Below are 16,943 nucleotides of genomic sequence, written 5' to 3'. Positions count from 1 at the left end.
CCTTTGATATGCCCCACTGTCACGTCTTATTTCTGATTATTATGGATTTCAGTTCACGGCTCTCTGAGTCGGTCCCTGTTACTGACGCCCTGGCCGCTGAGATCCCGTCTCCCCCTCCCCTTCCCCCCACAACCCCCTCCCCGCCCCCCCCCCCCACAACCCCCTCCCCCCTTGTATTCGTGCAGGAGGAGCTCTCTCCCTTTAATTTTACCGAGTCTTTACAGTGGCTGGACCCAGAATTCCCCCTGGCTCCGTGACCCTTGACTGCGGCCAACAGTAAGGCCTGTGCCTCGGGCAATGTAAAAGCATCGAGAGACAATGAGCGGATTGTACGTCGGAGTGAATTCAGTGCAGCAGAGCAGATCATTCGGTCCATGAAAAGCCCGTTTAACAGCAATGGGGTCGATCAATAATATATTACAAACAAAAACTCAGACATGAGAAACACTCGGTCAGTCGGTGTCTGCAGAGCAAACAGGTCAGTTTACAATTCTGTCCACTCCCCCCCCCACTCCCTCGTGAGCGACACACTTGGAGCAATCGTGCATTGACTGCTGCCTCAGGTCACTAATACAGTTCCCTCTGTAAAGCGAGATGGGGAGAGAGGTAAATCCGATCTCCTGCAGAGTGCGGGGGGGTAAAAGCTCAGGCGGAGGAGCAGCCCGTGTCTGACTGGCACGTTCCGGGTTAACGATCCGCCAGAAGCCCTGGCGCTGAGGCTCCGTGTTGTGATGTGACTTTTTTTTTTGGGTCCGATTCTTGCATCACACCTGGTGTGAGATTTGCTGGATCCTGCTGAGTGTCTCCTCTGACTGTAGCTGATCGAGCGAGAGCAGCGACAACCCCAACTGATCCTCCTGGGATGGGGAGACAATATAACCTTTTAAGCAATTAAATCAAGACGGGAATGATCATTAATGAGTTGGTTTTTCACCCCATGCCCCTCACTGTAGCTTCCCAGGCCCCAGAGGCAGGTAAACCAGTCTCTCCCATGCCCCTCAGGAGGGTGTACTGTTCAGAGAGGAGCAGGGATGTTCTCCTCGGTGTCTTTGCCAATATTTATCCCTCAACCAACATCAATAAAACACAGACTATCTGGGTCATTATCACATTGCTGTTTGTGGGATCTTGCTGTGCACAAATTGGCTGTCGCCTTTCCTACATTACAACAGTGACTACACTTCGAAAAGTACGGCATTGACTGTAAAGTAGTTTGGGACGTCCTCAGGATGTGAAACGTGCTATAAAAATACAAGCTTCAAAAGAAAAAAAACACGTAACCCGTTTCCATCAAATTCCTATCCACTCGCAAGCGCGAGAGAGAGAGAGACAGAAAGAGAGAGAGACAGAAAGAGAGAGAGACAGAAAGAGAGCGAGAGAGAAACAGCGAGCGAGAGAGAGTGAGCGAGAGAAAGAGCGAGAGAGAGAGAAAGAGCGAGGGAGAGAAAGAGAAAGAGCGAGGGAGAGAAAGAGAAAGAGCGAGAGAGAGAAAGAGCGAGAGAAAGAGAGCGAGAGAGAGTGAAAGAGCGAGACAGAAAGCGAGAAAGAGAGCGAGAGACAGAGAGAGAGAGAGAGCGAGAGAGAACGAGAGAGTGAGAGAGAGAGAGAGAAAGAGCGAGAGAGAGAGAGCGAGCGAGCGGGAGAGAGAGCGAGGCAGAGAGCGCGAGAAAGGAGCTAAGTTTAAGAGTGAGGCAAGAGACAAATCTAAAAATGCCAGGAGCATTAAATGCCGGACCTGTCGGAACGGTTGTGCCATCTGCCGCAGGAAATGTTTCGCTATCTGCACCGCTTCATCTACAGTGAGATTGAGGTTTCCGTCAGTGATGTGCTCCTGGATCCAACGAGGCAGCTTCCCGCGTTTATCAGCTCGAGCAAAGCGCTGCCAAGAGAAAATAATTAGACACTGAGGCAACACAACAGAACCAACATGGGCACAAGGACCTCAGTAAAAACTGCAGATAGTCCGTGACATGGTCACAGGAGGGCTAATTGTACAATCTCTCACTGTCAACAGGGAGTACACGCTGGAGAATCAGGGCCACAATATCACAGCTCTCTGCAACCCGCAGTCTCCACAAGAATATTCACCCACTGGGAGTGTGGGAATACAGAACTATCCCATTGTATAACACTGGGGTACAGTACTGGTGGGGACAGGTCTGTCACTGTATAACACTGGGGTACAGGTCTGTCACTGTATAACACTGGGGTACAGGTCTGTCACTGTATAACACTGGGGTACAGGTCTGTCACTGTATAACACTGGGGTACAGGTCTGTCACTGTATAACACTGGGGTACAGGTCTGTCACTGTATAACACTGGGGTACAGGTCTGTCACTGTATAACACTGGGGTACAGGTCTGTCACTGTATAACACTGAGCTCTGGTAATCTGGCCCTTGAACACCAGAGCATTCAGTCCTTTTCCCGTTTATATTTCTCACTCGCTGGCTAACCTTTGTTTGTCTGGAGGTTTGGAAAGTGCTGCTTTTAAATCTGTTGTCTCATTAGTGAGTAAATTCTAAATTAGAACAGCGAGATCTGTTGGTGCCAGCCGCTCGAGATATCTGGGCATTAATGGGGATTCAAACGTCATACATGGTCCCTGGGGTCCATCGTAACAGCCAAACAGCCCCCTGGAGCCAAACAGCCTGGTTACTCCTGGGGGCCGCGGTGGGAGCAATTCAAGGTGATGAACTACAGGCATCTTTCACCGGGTTGAGCAACGCTGTTTCAGGAGCACCATCTCCACACACCGCACGCCTGACGTTATACTCAGCATCAACCACCAAGCCCCGCAGGTGCATTGAGCTGGACGAGAGGGTGCTGCAGAATGCAATCACGTGCGGCTTTACTGAAACCTGGGCCTGTATTTTCACGGATTTAAATGCCGTCAGTCTGTGAAGAGCTCGGCTGTTTACACTGTAGGGAGCAGCTAACACAGAAGGTGCGTTCTACAGATGCATAGTTCATGTTGAGAGTATTGAGAAGCGTACGGACACATTAAAGCAGCGTCTAACTGCGTACAACTATGAATTCAGCTTGTTGGGGTTGAATGTTATGGGGGAGTCCACATTACTGCAGTGGCTGGTACTGTAGCTGACTCTTGGGAGCCCACTCACCAGCCCCTGACCCAGTCCCAGTCCCAGTCCCAGTCCCGCTCTCCTGCCTATTCTGGACTCTCGAGCCTAGCTTCCCTTTCCCGAGCCCCCTATCCGTGCATGGCAGTCGCAGCACGAGGAATCATCAGTCTGCACAAGTCCCATTCCCCACTCTCTGCAGAGGCTCGAGGACTGATGGGGCACCTCACCGATGGGTGATACAACTTTTTCAGGATTTTTTTTCCCTGCTGGATGGTGGGAAGGTCGTTTTAAAGTCAAGCCAGAAGTGTTTACTATGCAGAAGTATTTACGGAAGTGCAACATACAGTACCTCCCAAACCCGCGACCTCTACCACCTAGAAGGACAAGAGCAGCAGGCACATGGGAACAACACCACCTGCACGTTCCCCTCCAAGTCACACACCATCCCGACTTGGAAATATATCGGCCGTTCCTTCATCGTCACTGGGTCAAAATCCTGGAACTCCCTTCCTAACAGCACTGTGGGAGAACCTTCACCACACGGACTGCAGCGGTTCAAGAAGGCGGCTCACCACCACCTTCTCAAGGGGCAATTAGGGATGGGCAATAAATGCCGGCCTTGCCAGCGACGCCCACATCCCCAGAATGGAACAGAAAGTGCGATACAAGAGTGATTTATTGTTAATGCTTTACTGGTGCTAATAACCCCACCGACAACGGTAACCTGTGAATCTCCCTGGATTACTCGGTCCTAAATAACACAGAAATGGATTCTCTTACAGCGAAATTACCAATTTTCCAATAAAAGACACACAACGGCTCCGGGTTTAATTCAATCAGACCGTTAATTACTGTTTCAGGCAAATTGCATATTTGCTCAGATCGGTTTCAAATTACCTTGTCTGCAAAAATCATTAGCCCGTAATCAGTTTTCCCCCTGATAACCCTTCCTACACATTGAGCCGCGTGTCTCATAGCATCAAACGTGAGGAAATCGTTCTCTCGGATTTGGAACTGGTCCCGTGTGTATTCCAACCGAGCCTGTGGAATTAAAAAAGACACCTTTAAAAAGGAGCTTGGAGATATCGACATAATTTTTATTTTGTTTTTTTTGGAGGGTGAGATTCCTTCCCTGCTGTTTCCTTATCCAGAATGTTCGCCCCTCCCTCTCTCCGTAACCTCCTCCAATCCGACAACCCTCCGGGATCTCTGCGCTCCTCCAGTTCTGGCCTTCTGCTCATCCCCCGATTTCTTTCGCTCCGCCATTGGCGGCCGTGCCTTCAGCTGCCTGGGTCCTGAGCTCTGGAATTCCCTCTCTAATCCTCTCCGCCTCCCTCTCCTCCTTTAAGACGCTCCTTAAAACCTACCCCTTTGACCAAGCTTTTGGTCGCCTGTCCCAATATCTCCTTATGTGGCTCAGTATCAAATATTGCCTGATAATCGCTCCTGTGAAGCGCCTTGGGATATTTTACTACATTAAAGGCGCTATATAAATGCACGTTGTTGTTGTTGGGATGTTAATTCTTATCAGGGAAGGATCTTTAGTGAGCCTAAGGCAGACTAGTGCACCATGGACCTCTGTCCTCACACAAGAACCTCACGTAAGCGGGGCTCGCCAGATGGGGATCGGGAGCAGGAGCCCTGGCTGGCTTTTCCCTTTGTGAGCACAGGAGCACTGAGGCTAAATGTGGTGTCCCCCACTCCAACCCAACGGAGGTTGGGGCCATTCCCAGTTCTTGGGTCGCTCCCACGTCCTGCCACTCCTGCTCAAACAGGCAGTCGGGCGACCCGCTGTCCACGCACAGCAAGATCCCAGCGAATGAGATGAGTGGCCAGTGAAGTGGTTCTGGGGGTGTTGGTGGAGGAAGGAATGTAGTTAGCCAGGCCCCGCGGGGAGGACTGCCGGCTCTCTCTCTCCAATAGTGCGAGCAGATTTTTGACATCTCATCCAAAAGATGGCACCTCCCAAAAGTACTGCACTGAAACGTCAGCCTAGACCATGTGCTCAAAATGGAGTGCGTATTGAACCCACAAACACTTGGACCCAGAAGCAAGAGTATTACCAACTGAGCCAAGCTGACAGCAAATTAGCAAATGTCGCAGTGGTGTAGAGAGGGGGCTATTCAGTTTGGGCTGAGGCACATTGTTGAGACATTTTCGAGGGAGCTTTACTCGGGATACTTTCCTTTATTAGCCGAGGCATAGAATATAAGAGCAGGGAGGTTATGCTGGAACTGTATAAAACACTAGTTAGGCCACAGCTAGAGTACTGCGCACAGTTCTGGTCACCACATTACAGGAAAGATGTGATTGCACTCGAGAGGGTACAGAGGAGTTTACGAGGATGTTGCCAGGGCTGGAGAATTTTAGCTACGAAGAAAGATTGGATGGACTGGGGTTGTTTTCTTTGGAACAGAGGAGGCTGAGGGGAGATTTAATTGAGGTGTATAAAATTATGAGGGGCCAAGATAGAATAGATAGGGAGGACTTATTTCCCTTAGCAGAGGGGTCAATAACCATGGAGCATAGATTTAAAGTAATTGGTAGAACGGTTAGAGGGGAGCGGAGGAAAAATGTTTTCACCCAGAGTGGGGGTAGGAGCCTGGAACTCCTGGAAGGGTGGTAGAGGCAGAAACCCTATCACATTTAAAAAGTACTTGGATATGCACTTGAAGTGCCGTAACTTACAGGTCTACGGACCAAGTGCTGGAAAGTGGGATTCGGCTGGGTGGCTCTTTTTCGTCCGGAACAGACACGATGGGCTGAATGGCCGCCTTCTGTGCCGTAAATTTCTATGATTCTATTCTATGACTCTGTATCTAACCCGTGCTGTACCTGCCCTGGGAGTGTTTGATGGGACAGTGTAGAAGGAGCTTTACTCTGTATCTAATCCGTGCTGTACCTGCCCTGGGAGTGTTTGATGGGACAGTGTAGAGGGAGCTTTACTCTGTATCTAACCCGTGCTGTACCTGCCCTGGGAGTGTTTGATGGGACAGTGTAGAGGGAGCTTTACTCTGTATCTAACCCGTGCTGTACCTGCCCTGGGAGTGTTTGATGGGTCAGTGTAGAGGGAGCTTTACTCTGTATCTAATCCGTGCTGTACCTGCCCTGGGAGTGTTTGATGGGACAGTGTAGAGGGAGCTTTACTCTGTATCTAACCCGTGCTGTACCTGCCCTGGGAGTGTTTGATGGGACAGTGTAGAGGGAGCTTTACTCTGTATCTAATCTGTGCTGTACCTGCCCTGGGAGTGTTTGATGGGACATTGAGTGCCCAAAATGAAAAAGTTTCTATTCCCGGCAATGATCCTCTCACTTTGTTAAGCAAACTATTTACCAAAAAACTGTAAATCACAAAATTCTACTGCAATTCTCAGTGGGTTGAATATTTGCGTCACTGCGAGCATCTGCTGTGTATTTTTATTTTACACAGAATCTACAGCACAGAATCAGGCCGTGCGCCTCACCCGGCCTATGCCGGTGTTTATACCCCTTACAAGCCTCCTCCCACCCTTAAACACAATATCAGCCACATCCACCAAACGCCTTGGACAGAGGAGATCTTACCTTCAGAATCCTGCTCTGCGTGTAGACGTAGGGAACGCCAAACATAATGACAGCTCGTCCGTAGTGATGGACTGTCGGAAAACACAGGAAATAATTATCAACGGACGTGAATCCAGCTATTAAAACAAATCCAGCAATTAAAACACTAAAATGTCCCAATTTTAATCACAGCGAGACTGCAAGGCAGAGGAGCAGCAATGGCCTTGATAGCAAAAACCATAAAGAAATACTGGAGATCAGGGAATCAGTACATCAGGGAATGTGTCCATCATTGCAATGTCACATACAATGCTGAAAAGAGTAGAATAAGATATTGGCTCAGTCAGAAAACGGGTTGGTTTCAGCAACAACTTGCATTTATATAGCGCCTTTAGTGTCCCAAGGCGCTACACAGGAGTGTAATCGGACAAAATTTGACACCGAACCACATAAGGAGACATTAGGACAGGTGATCAAAAGCTTGGTCAAAGAGGTAGGTTTTAAGGAGCAACTTAAAGGAGGAGAGAGAGAGAGGCGGAGAGGTTCAGGGAGGGAATTCCAGAGCTTAGGACCGAGACAGCTGAAGGCACGGCCGCCAATGGTAGAGAGAAGGAAATCGGGGGATGGAAGATGATAACATGTAAAAGGTTAGGTCACAGTTAGGGAATGGTGTGCATCTATCGGTGCTCCATTATAGAAAGGACATTAAAGCCACAGAGAGTGGACAGCGTAGATCCAGCAGGGTGATGCCAGGGATGAGAAACTCATAGTTATGAGTACAGGCCTGAGATACTGAGACTGTTCCCACTGGAGCAGAGAAGGTTAAGAGGAGATTTAATGGAGGTTTTTAAAATTACAAATGGTTCTGATCGAGTGAATATTTCCTCTGGTTATGAAGCCAGTGACCGGGGTCATCGATTCAAAATGGACACTGAGAGTGAGGGGTTTTGGAGTATGGAGTGCTTTGCCACAGGGAGTGTTTGAGGCAGAGACCATTGCATCTTTTAAGGGAAAATTGGGTGACTATTTGAAGCTGAGGGAGTTACGGGACTATGGGGCGAGAGCGGGGCAGTGGGATTAGATCTGCATTGTTCTAGCAAAGAGCTGGCACAGACTCAATGGGCTGAATGGCCTCCTTCTGTGGTCGTGCTGCTGCAGTGTAGATGTGAGGAGTTACATGCTGATTGCTCTTAGCAGATGCTCAGGTCAATTAGAGGTTAGATTGGCATTTTAAAAAAATCTACCAGTGACAGGAATTTCCATAAGTGATGGACACATATTATAAATGCACTGAATCTAATGCACATCTACTTTCCGAGCTCTTCTGGTGCGTTTGATAAAGGCAGGAGCGTTACTAGAATAACACACCATGCATAGCCCAGTATAATCACCTCTCCCAACTAAACACTGCATCATCTGAGTTACAGTGAGTAATGAGGGAGATTCGGGTGAGACCCCAGGATGAAACTAGTGAGAAACAAGGTCACAGTGAATCAGCTGCCCGTTTTATAATGCGTCCGATTTTCTTTCTTGCCGCCTTCAGCGGCGTGGAACGGGCGCAGCGTGGGACGGGCGCAGCTTGGGACGGGCGCAGCGTGGAACGGCCAGACTCACATCTCACTCACACCGGGAAAGGACAAAGATTAATTCTGGCACTGACCAAAATCTATTCCCTCGGAGACCTTTCCTCTGGCGACAGACAGCAGAATGGCTCCCCGCCCGTTCTCACACGCCTGCGAACGGAACAGAGAGATCACTGAGCAGCAGCAACCAACACAAGGAAACAGCAGCACCAGCGAGGGAGAGAGGCAGTCCCTCGCTGGAATAACCTCACCTTTTCACTTACAGTCTACCTTTTGGCCAATTTTTCACTCCCTCTCCTACGGGGGCTGATTCTTTGCTGGGATACGGTTCCATCGACAGCAATCAGCCTCCAATACCTTCCCCGAGTAGACAATTAGCCTATTTGACTGTGGAGGGCATCACAGCGGTGCCCAGCCCTGTCCTCACCAGACATCCACGCACGTTATAATATCCAGCACAGGTTTCTGGATGATCAATTGTTCCCCTCCCTAACTAAACACAGATTAGATCGAATTCTTGATTCTAATACTCAGTTACGCACTAGCATAACCCAGGCTGACACTCCAGTGCAGTACTGAGTGAGTGCTGCATTGTTGGAGGTGCCGTCTTTCGGATGACACGTTAAACCGAGGGCCGTGTTTGCCTGTTCAGGTGGACGTAAAAGATCCCATGGCACTTTTAGAAAAAGAGCAAGGGGAGTTCTCCTGGTGTCCAGGCCAACACACCTCCCTCAACTAACGCTACCAAAACTGATTAGCTGGTCATTTATCTCGTTGCTGTTTGTGTCAGGATTTCCCAGCTGGTGCCTCGAGCTCTTCGCCCCCCCCGACCTCCGTCTCACTCACCTCCTGGTATTTTTCCAGTGCCACACTGGTCTCTGCGGCGTCCTGCGTCTCGATAAAAATAAGTTTGTTGCGTTGAATATTTTCTAGAATTCCCTAAAAAAAAAGAGAAGGGGGAGAAAGTGGATCTCTCAGGTCAGAAACATTTTATTCCTGAAACAATACCTGCAATGGGCCGTATTATTTGGCATCTGGACCAAGGGAATCTGGTTGGATGAGAGAGTAAACAGACTGGCCAAGGTTTGTACTTTCCTAGCAATTCTTCTTGCGTCTGTAACTTCTTCCTGTCCCCGAGATGCCAATCCTTACTGGGATCAGTTCCATGGCTGCATATCTCGTCTAAGTGACCATCTCCGTCCGATGGACAGGACAGTGTCTGCAGGCTATAGGGGGCCCAGTCCGATCCAGTCCTCTCCCAATGTGGATATGTGCACTTCCCAGCGCAAAGGTCGCTTGATAATGACCAGGAGCAGGATCTCTGGCTAATTTTGTCCCCCTCACCAGCCCAGGGATGTCAATTGTAGCCCCCTCTATCGCCACCAGCGAGCTCCGGCACAGGGGGTTGAGTCTGTGCCTCTGGCCTGGCAGATCTCCGAGTATGGCCCATTTACCCACTGAGCCAGTGGGCAGCCCTCAAGTAACACATCGAAGGAGTGTTGATAAATCTGCCCGACCCGTGGTCTAATTTTCCCGAGCTCTGAGTTACCAGCTGTTATCGTGATACCAAAGGGAAATTTCGCACTGCTTTACCTGCTCATACCAGGACGCTACAATGTTCTCCATGTACTGATAACTGGTGAAGAAAGACACAATGCCATCTGGGACAATGGCCGACATCTCCAGCAGCAGGTTACCATAGTTACGGATCACAGCTAGAGCCGAGAGAGAGAGAGAACAAAATTAAGAACAAACAGTCACGTGAAAACTTGTTGACACACAGTGTAGGAGAACGGATTTAGAAAATCTGGGGGTTGTAGGACGTTCTGGGAAAGGAAGTCGGGAGGAGTCAGTGAAATGAGACATGGTTTCAACGCAGTGAGGGCGCAGGGACGGGGAACAGGCTCGAGGGGCTGAATGGCCCACTCCAGTTCCCATGGCAAGTGCATATAAAGCAGGGGATTTGGAGGAATGAGGAGAAAGTCAGAGGAGCAGTGACTTCAATGGAAAGAATAATCGGGTGGGGTCGCTCCTCTGCCTCCGATTCCCGCCGGACGCAAATCCCCGGGTTTTAACAGTCTGTAGAACCGTAGGAGGAAGTGAAGACTGAGGGAGGAATGTGCAGAGTTTTCCCACTCCCGCCACAGTGAATAATCAAACAGAAGACTGGACAGGCCGTTCTCCTGTTGGCTGATCTGCAGGAACCACACTCTAAACAGTATAGGGCAATCCCTCACGGAATAATTTTCTTTCACTCTGCCAGGTATTTTGCTGCAAACTCAGGCCCTGAGCAGACCCGAGCACGACCGCTGATCCAGTCTGGGTCTCGATTGCTGGTCTGCTAACTCCAACCACCAATAACCAGGTACCTGTGGTTCATTTACCCACTGAGGGACCACCAGCTTACTCACCAATGTCCTCTCTCGTTTCAAACTTGGAGCTGATTGTCACCTGGTCATTGCCTCGTCCCACAATCTAAAAAACAAGAGAAGCAGCTGAGCAGGGTTCCTAAAATACATTACAGAGAGAACGCTGCAAGAGCAGGGCCAAACACAGACACTGGGGCAATCGGACCAGAGACAAGAGGAGGGCCAAAAACACAGACACTGGGGCAATCGGACCAGAGACAAGAGGAGGGCCAAAAACACAGACACTGGGGCAATCGGACCAGAGACAAGAGCAGGGCCAAACACAGACACTGGGGCAATCGGATCAGAGGCAAGAGCAGGACCAAAAACACAGACACTGGGGCAATCAGATCAGAGGCAAGAGCAGGGCCAAACACAGACACTGGGGCAATCAGATCAGAGGCAAGAGCAGGACCAAAAACACAGACACTGGGGCAATCAGATCAGAGGCAAGAGCAGGGCCAAACACAGACACTGGGGCAATCAGATCAGAGGCAAGAGCAGGACCAAAAACACAGACACTGGGGCAATCAGATCAGAGGCAAGAGGAGGGCCAAAAACACAAACACTGGGGCAATCGGATCAGAGGCAAGAGGAGGGCCAAAAACACAAACACTGGGGCATTAGGACCAGAGACAAGAGCAGGTTTATAGAACAAAGTACAGAAGGCAATCAGAACAACACTTTCAGATGTGTATGAGCAGCGGGAGAAGAGGGCACAGGGTCAGGATGTGAAGGGCAAATGTCAGGACCTACTTCCTTGCAAAGAAGGAGACCAACAGCTGGAACTTGTTGCCGGGAAGAGCGGGCGAGGCCTGGACACTGGACTCATTTAGGAAACAGCTGGATGGGGAGACGGTCAGGTTGGTGTTCTGGAAGAATGGGATCCAATGGGCTCTGAACTGACCTCGTGAAACAGCCTCGTACTGGAGAGTGGTGCAGTTCACTCACGGCCAGGGAACACGCATCAGTCTGAAGCTTCAGTGGTTCCCACGCTGGGGGATATGGCGTGATGCGGAGCCACAGACTTCAGGAAGGCACCGCATACAATTCCCGGGCTGTGAGGGGACACTTCCTGGCCCATGTCCCTCGGTGTCACATCATGCACAGCGGTTATCCATTCAATCATCAGGGAACCTTTAATGTTTTCTAAATGATTAAGTGCAGGGTTATTATAACTGCAGCAGAGTGTGAGGTCCATGGGAACATGTACAGCTCCTGGCCAACAGATGCCAACAACACAAGCTGTTACAATGAGGTGGCTGAAGTGGAGAGTGAATCGAATTGAATTGTGTGCATGAATTCTGCTGGGTCTTGGCTATAAACTGATTAAAATACGCATATAAAGCTAGTCTGTTGCTTGTGGCAATGCCCGTGTTGAGTTTTCTTTTAATACATAAGGTGGCAACAGAGTTGGGAAAGAGATCTCAGAAAGTTGCTCCACAGAGCCACCTGGTGTCAGAGCCGACAGCTGCACCGCGACAGCTGACAGCAAAACAGCCAGGGAAACGCCGAGATCGCAAATTATAATGGGAAACGCCGAGATCGCAAATTATAATGGGAAACGCCGAGATCGCAAATTATAATGGGAAACGCCGAGATCGCAAATTATAATGGGAAACGCCGAGATCGCAAATTATAATGAGAAACGCTGGGATCGCAAATTATAATGGGAAACGCCGAGATCGCAAATTATAATGAGAAACGCTGGGATTGCAAATTATAATGGGAAACGCCGAGATCGCAAATTATAATGGGAAACGCCGAGATCGCAAATTATAATGAGAAACGCTGGGATCGCAAACTATAATGGGAAACGCTGAGATCGCAAATTATAATAGGAAACGCCGAGATCGCAAATTATAATGGGAAACGCCGAGATCGCAAATTATAATGAGAAACGCTGGGATCGCAAACTATAATGGGAAACGCTGAGATCGCAAATTATAATAGGAAACGCTGGGATTGCAAATTATAATGGGAAAAGCTGGGATCGCAAACTATAATGAGAAACGCTGGGATCGCAAATTATAATGAGAAACGCTGGGATCGCAAATTATAATGAGAAACGCTGGGATCGCAAACTATAATGGGAAACGCTGAGATCGCAAATTATAATGAGAAACGCTGGGATCGCAAATTATAATGGGAAAAGCTGACAGAAAAGTGTGATCAAGAATTGTGACAACAGAATGTAAGGTTTGTACAGAGGAAATGCCTGAACAAAACAAAATGATCAAGAATGCTTTTAACAATAATTAGATTTAGCTGCACTTACCATGGGGCAGAGGCAGGTTCTTGACAAGGTCATTGTAAACGTTGCCACAATAACGGGCCGGAAATCGAGGATCTTTGGGTACATGTCCAGTGGGGACAAAGTCTAGCAAAGACACAACATAACAACACAAAGCATTACTCTGAGCCAGCAGGGGGCAGGAAAGATTACAGGGAGGGGAATGAAAGCACAAAGAGGAAGCTTTTCAAGAGGCGAAGGGAGTGGAGTGATTTGGGGAAAGGCAGCTCCAACGAGCAGAGGAGGAGTAGCTGAAAAATCGGGATCGGCTTCTGATGGAGGAGACAACTCAAAGCACGGACAGGTCTGAGGAGGAGGATGAGGGCCTTGAGGTCAGTACACCGGGGGACAGAGTACATTAGATGGACTATAACTGCAGTGAGTTACATGCAATGTTGCCACTAGGATTTCAGTAACTTGCGTGGTGTGTCTCTGTACAATTTATGTTTGCTCACATTATGAAAAATATCCAGCAGAGAATTATAGAATTTTCCCTTCCAAACTCGGGGTGTGAGTGGTGAGATTGATGTGGCCTGTATAACACTCAGGTGGGGTACGGTCCAGGGCTGAGTGAGAGATGTGCGGGATTAACAGTATTTCACAGATAGTGCATCACACACAGATTGAGTTAAGTGTAATTTAATCGTGCAATCTATATTCACAAAGTAAGCTCAAGGACAATACTGTGGAAAGCAGAAACGTAAACAAGGGATTTGAATACCATCAAAATACAGAAACAAAGCCATTATAGAGAACTTACCCCTGAGGTGATAATCACAGACTGAAATCGCTCAAACACAGGCTTGATGGCGATGGAGGGGTCCATGCAGCTTAGGGAAAGATTTTAAAAGCACAGAACCTTAGATTTACTTCAAACAAAATACACATTTTATTTGTACAGTTTTCCATTAACCCTTTCTTGCCCAGAGTTCTTCCCCAGTGTAGCCTTAACAGGCCACACAGCTACACATTAGCGGAAGAATAATACATTGTTTCACATGGTGTGATGATCCTCATCTTATAAAACACAAATCCTCCGACTTATTGCGCGCAGTGGTGTGGGAGATTCGCACATATCTAAATATTATTCAAAGCATCGCGCACGCAGGTAATTTTGGTTCACAAACCTTGCCTCTATGATTTTGAGTATTGCTATTTATATCAACATTTATAATTGAAACTGCGAATGTAAACATTTATAATGGCAAATTCTATATGTAAACAGTTGCTTGTCACGCTGTAGTTGCAGGCCTCTGGCCAATAGGTGGCACTGTCCCACAAGGTTATAGTCTCCCATCTACTGAGCCTCTCTCTACTAGCCACAAGTAAAAATCTGTTCCTCTGCCCCAGTACCCATGCAACTGACATCTATATCAAGCTGCAAACAATCTGCCTCGGTCCTTAATTTCCCATCTCAACTACCACCTAGCTTGTGATCAGCTAACTCTGCACAAGCCGATGGTGGAACCTCTGCCCTTCCTGCGCTGTACGGCTCCGTTTCACACTGGGTAGTACATTTACGAGCGAAGCCATTCGGGGAGCATTTGAAGGAACGTTAAATACTAGTGGGTCTCGCGTGGTGTTACCCATGGGCAGTCTGGGATCTGAAACATGTTTGTGATGTTCAGCTTCTGGGTCCCACCCCTTTAACACCACTGCGCAAAGGCTCCCCGCAGCAGTCCGCAACCGTGGAGTGAGCTGGGCCGGTCTCACCGCGGAGTGAGCTGGGCCGGTCTCACCGCGGAGTGAGCTGGGCCGGTCTCACCGCGGAGTGAGCTGGGCCGGTCTCACCGCGGAGTGAGCTGGGCCGGTCTCACCGCGGAGTGAGCTGGGCCGGTCTCACCGCGGAGTGAGCTGGGCCGGTCTCACCGCGGAGTGAGCTGGGCCGGTCTCACCGCGGAGTGAGCTGGGCCGGTCTCACCGCGGAGTGAGCTGGGCCGGTCTCACCGCGGAGTGAGCTGGGCCGGTCTCAATCCAGTTTCTAGTGGGTATGGATCCATAGCATCAAACAGTCCCTATTTCATCACTAAATTAAAGGGAGCTTTACTCTGCATCAAACTGTGCTGTACTAGACCTGCGAGTGCCTGAAGTTCAAACAACCCTCAACTTGACCACAAAACGCACAATAAAAACCTTCTCAGTTGATTACTGTAACATTTCCAGACTCAGGCCTACCTGAAGTGAAGGACTGGATTAACAACAGTTGGAGTTTTGTCATCGAAAGGTTCAATGATGATGGTAAAACCTTGGGTTAAAAAAAAATAGAAACATCGTGAAAGCCCCTTGAAATTGCTGAAATGTTGAACATAAAATTGCAGGATTTGCAAAACATCCTAGAGAGCTGGGCTGGCCGCTCCATCACCCAGGACCTGACCCCATCATTTCTCAGCCTTACTGATCCCCGAGTCTCTTTACTGAATTAGGAATTGAACCAATTCCCTTCCACGTCCTTAACTTGGATCGAGCTGGGCAATTCAGGCAGTGTGTCTGACATTCGATCATACTGAGCAAAGGAGGGATAGGCCTTGGTTCTGCCAGGATTCCCTGCAGGTTGTTTTGCTAATTTCACTCAGGAGAGACATGGAACGGAGACTCTGTGGCGTGACAGAGGTAGGTGACTGCCCACACACACACACACACACGCACGCCACCCCAGGCTGCTCAGGCTGGCCAGGGTCGAGGCTTAGGGATCCCTATATGGTGTACACGGTATTGCTCGAATTTAGACGGTCAAAATCCCTACTGTTTGGGGCACTGGTTTACAAGGGTACCAGACCAGTGTGAGGAAACCCGCCAGGTTCCATCAATGAGCAGGACTGTTTGGAGCACTGTGGACCTGTCTGGCTCAGGTATCAGATTACTGAAGATTAACTCAGCTCTAATCACCCATCACCACAAGTACAGGACCAGCTCGACCCCAATTATACCCCTTTAATGCTTCATGTGTGAACCTCGATAGCAATGTGAATGTTGGCAGACTATTTGACTATTACATAGAATGTACAGCACAGAAACAGGCCTTTCAGCCCAACTTGTCCAAGCCGGTGTTTATGCTCCACACGAGCCTCGTCCCACCTTAATTTATCTAATCCCATCAACATATCCTTCTATTCCTTCCTCCCTCATGTGTTTATCTAGCTTCCCCTTAAATGTATCTATGGTATTCGCCTCAACCTCTCCTTGTGGTAGTGAGTTCCACATTCTCACCACTCTCTGGGTAAAGAAGTTTCTCCTGAATTCCCTATTGGATTTATTAGTGACTCTGTTGGGGAGGAGGGGGAATAACAGGCAAAGCCTGATCCTACCCTCACATACACTTTCCAGCAAGACTCGATGGACAGCCTCCGGAAGCAAGAACTGCCCATGGTCCAGGGACTCTGAGGGTCCTGCTGAGATTCACTAACTCAGCACAGACCAGGAGATGACTAGAAACCCAGACCATCAGAGGAGCATCGAGTAACGTTTCTCGTACAGGTATCACTACCTTTGGCGTAAGTGCTGACCAACGTAGCAAAGTTAGAGACGAGTGTGATAGGTGAAAAGTTGGCAATCTCGGCAATTTCCAGCGTCCGCAGCAGTGAATGTAATCGCTCAGCGCAGAATCTGAGAGAGACACAGAGCGCACACATCACCAAGCAGCACGGCATATTAACCTGATAGTGCTGAAGCAACCCTCCCAACTCAAACCCCCAAACCTCCCGACTCAAACCCCCGACTCAGACCCCCAAACCTCCCGACTCAGACCCCCAAACCCCCGACTCAGACCCCCAAACCTCCCGACTCAGACCCCCAAACCTCCCGACTCAGACCCCCATCCCTCCCGACTCAGACCCCCATCCCTCCCGACTCAGACCCCCATCCCTCCCAACTCAAACCCCCAAACCTCCCGACTCAGAACCCCATCCCTCCCGACTCAGACCCCCAAACCTCCCGACTCAGACCCCCATCCCTCCCGACTCAGACCCCCATCCCTCCCAACTCAAACCCCCAAACCTCCCGACTCAGACCCCCATCCCTCCCAACTCAAACCCC

At 49.2% G+C, this 16,943-nt stretch overlaps 1 protein-coding gene across 1 annotated transcript in view; it reads right to left on the bottom strand.

Annotated features, from left to right (window-relative positions):
- Nucleotides 1–397: 397 nt before the first annotated feature.
- The window catches only part of ercc2 (excision repair cross-complementation group 2), a 35,714-nt gene continuing 19,168 nt past the window's right edge, over nucleotides 398–16,943 (bottom strand). Inside the window, exons 12-23 of the mRNA XM_067975011.1 lie at nucleotides 16,396–16,514; nucleotides 15,087–15,156; nucleotides 13,672–13,741; nucleotides 12,897–12,998; nucleotides 10,622–10,685; nucleotides 9,804–9,925; nucleotides 9,057–9,149; nucleotides 8,288–8,360; nucleotides 6,649–6,719; nucleotides 3,982–4,125; nucleotides 1,736–1,879; nucleotides 398–857 (exon numbers count right to left, since the gene is read on the bottom strand). Coding sequence (XP_067831112.1) covers nucleotides 765–857; nucleotides 1,736–1,879; nucleotides 3,982–4,125; nucleotides 6,649–6,719; nucleotides 8,288–8,360; nucleotides 9,057–9,149; nucleotides 9,804–9,925; nucleotides 10,622–10,685; nucleotides 12,897–12,998; nucleotides 13,672–13,741; nucleotides 15,087–15,156; nucleotides 16,396–16,514 — 1,165 coding nt within the window. The 3' untranslated portion in view covers nucleotides 398–764. The remainder of the gene's footprint in view (nucleotides 858–1,735; nucleotides 1,880–3,981; nucleotides 4,126–6,648; nucleotides 6,720–8,287; nucleotides 8,361–9,056; nucleotides 9,150–9,803; nucleotides 9,926–10,621; nucleotides 10,686–12,896; nucleotides 12,999–13,671; nucleotides 13,742–15,086; nucleotides 15,157–16,395; nucleotides 16,515–16,943) is intronic.

Source organism: Heptranchias perlo, chromosome 41, assembly GCF_035084215.1.
Source record: "Heptranchias perlo isolate sHepPer1 chromosome 41, sHepPer1.hap1, whole genome shotgun sequence".
Taxonomy (NCBI): domain Eukaryota; kingdom Metazoa; phylum Chordata; class Chondrichthyes; order Hexanchiformes; family Hexanchidae; genus Heptranchias; species Heptranchias perlo.
This window is presented reverse-complemented; position numbering and strand designations above follow the sequence as displayed.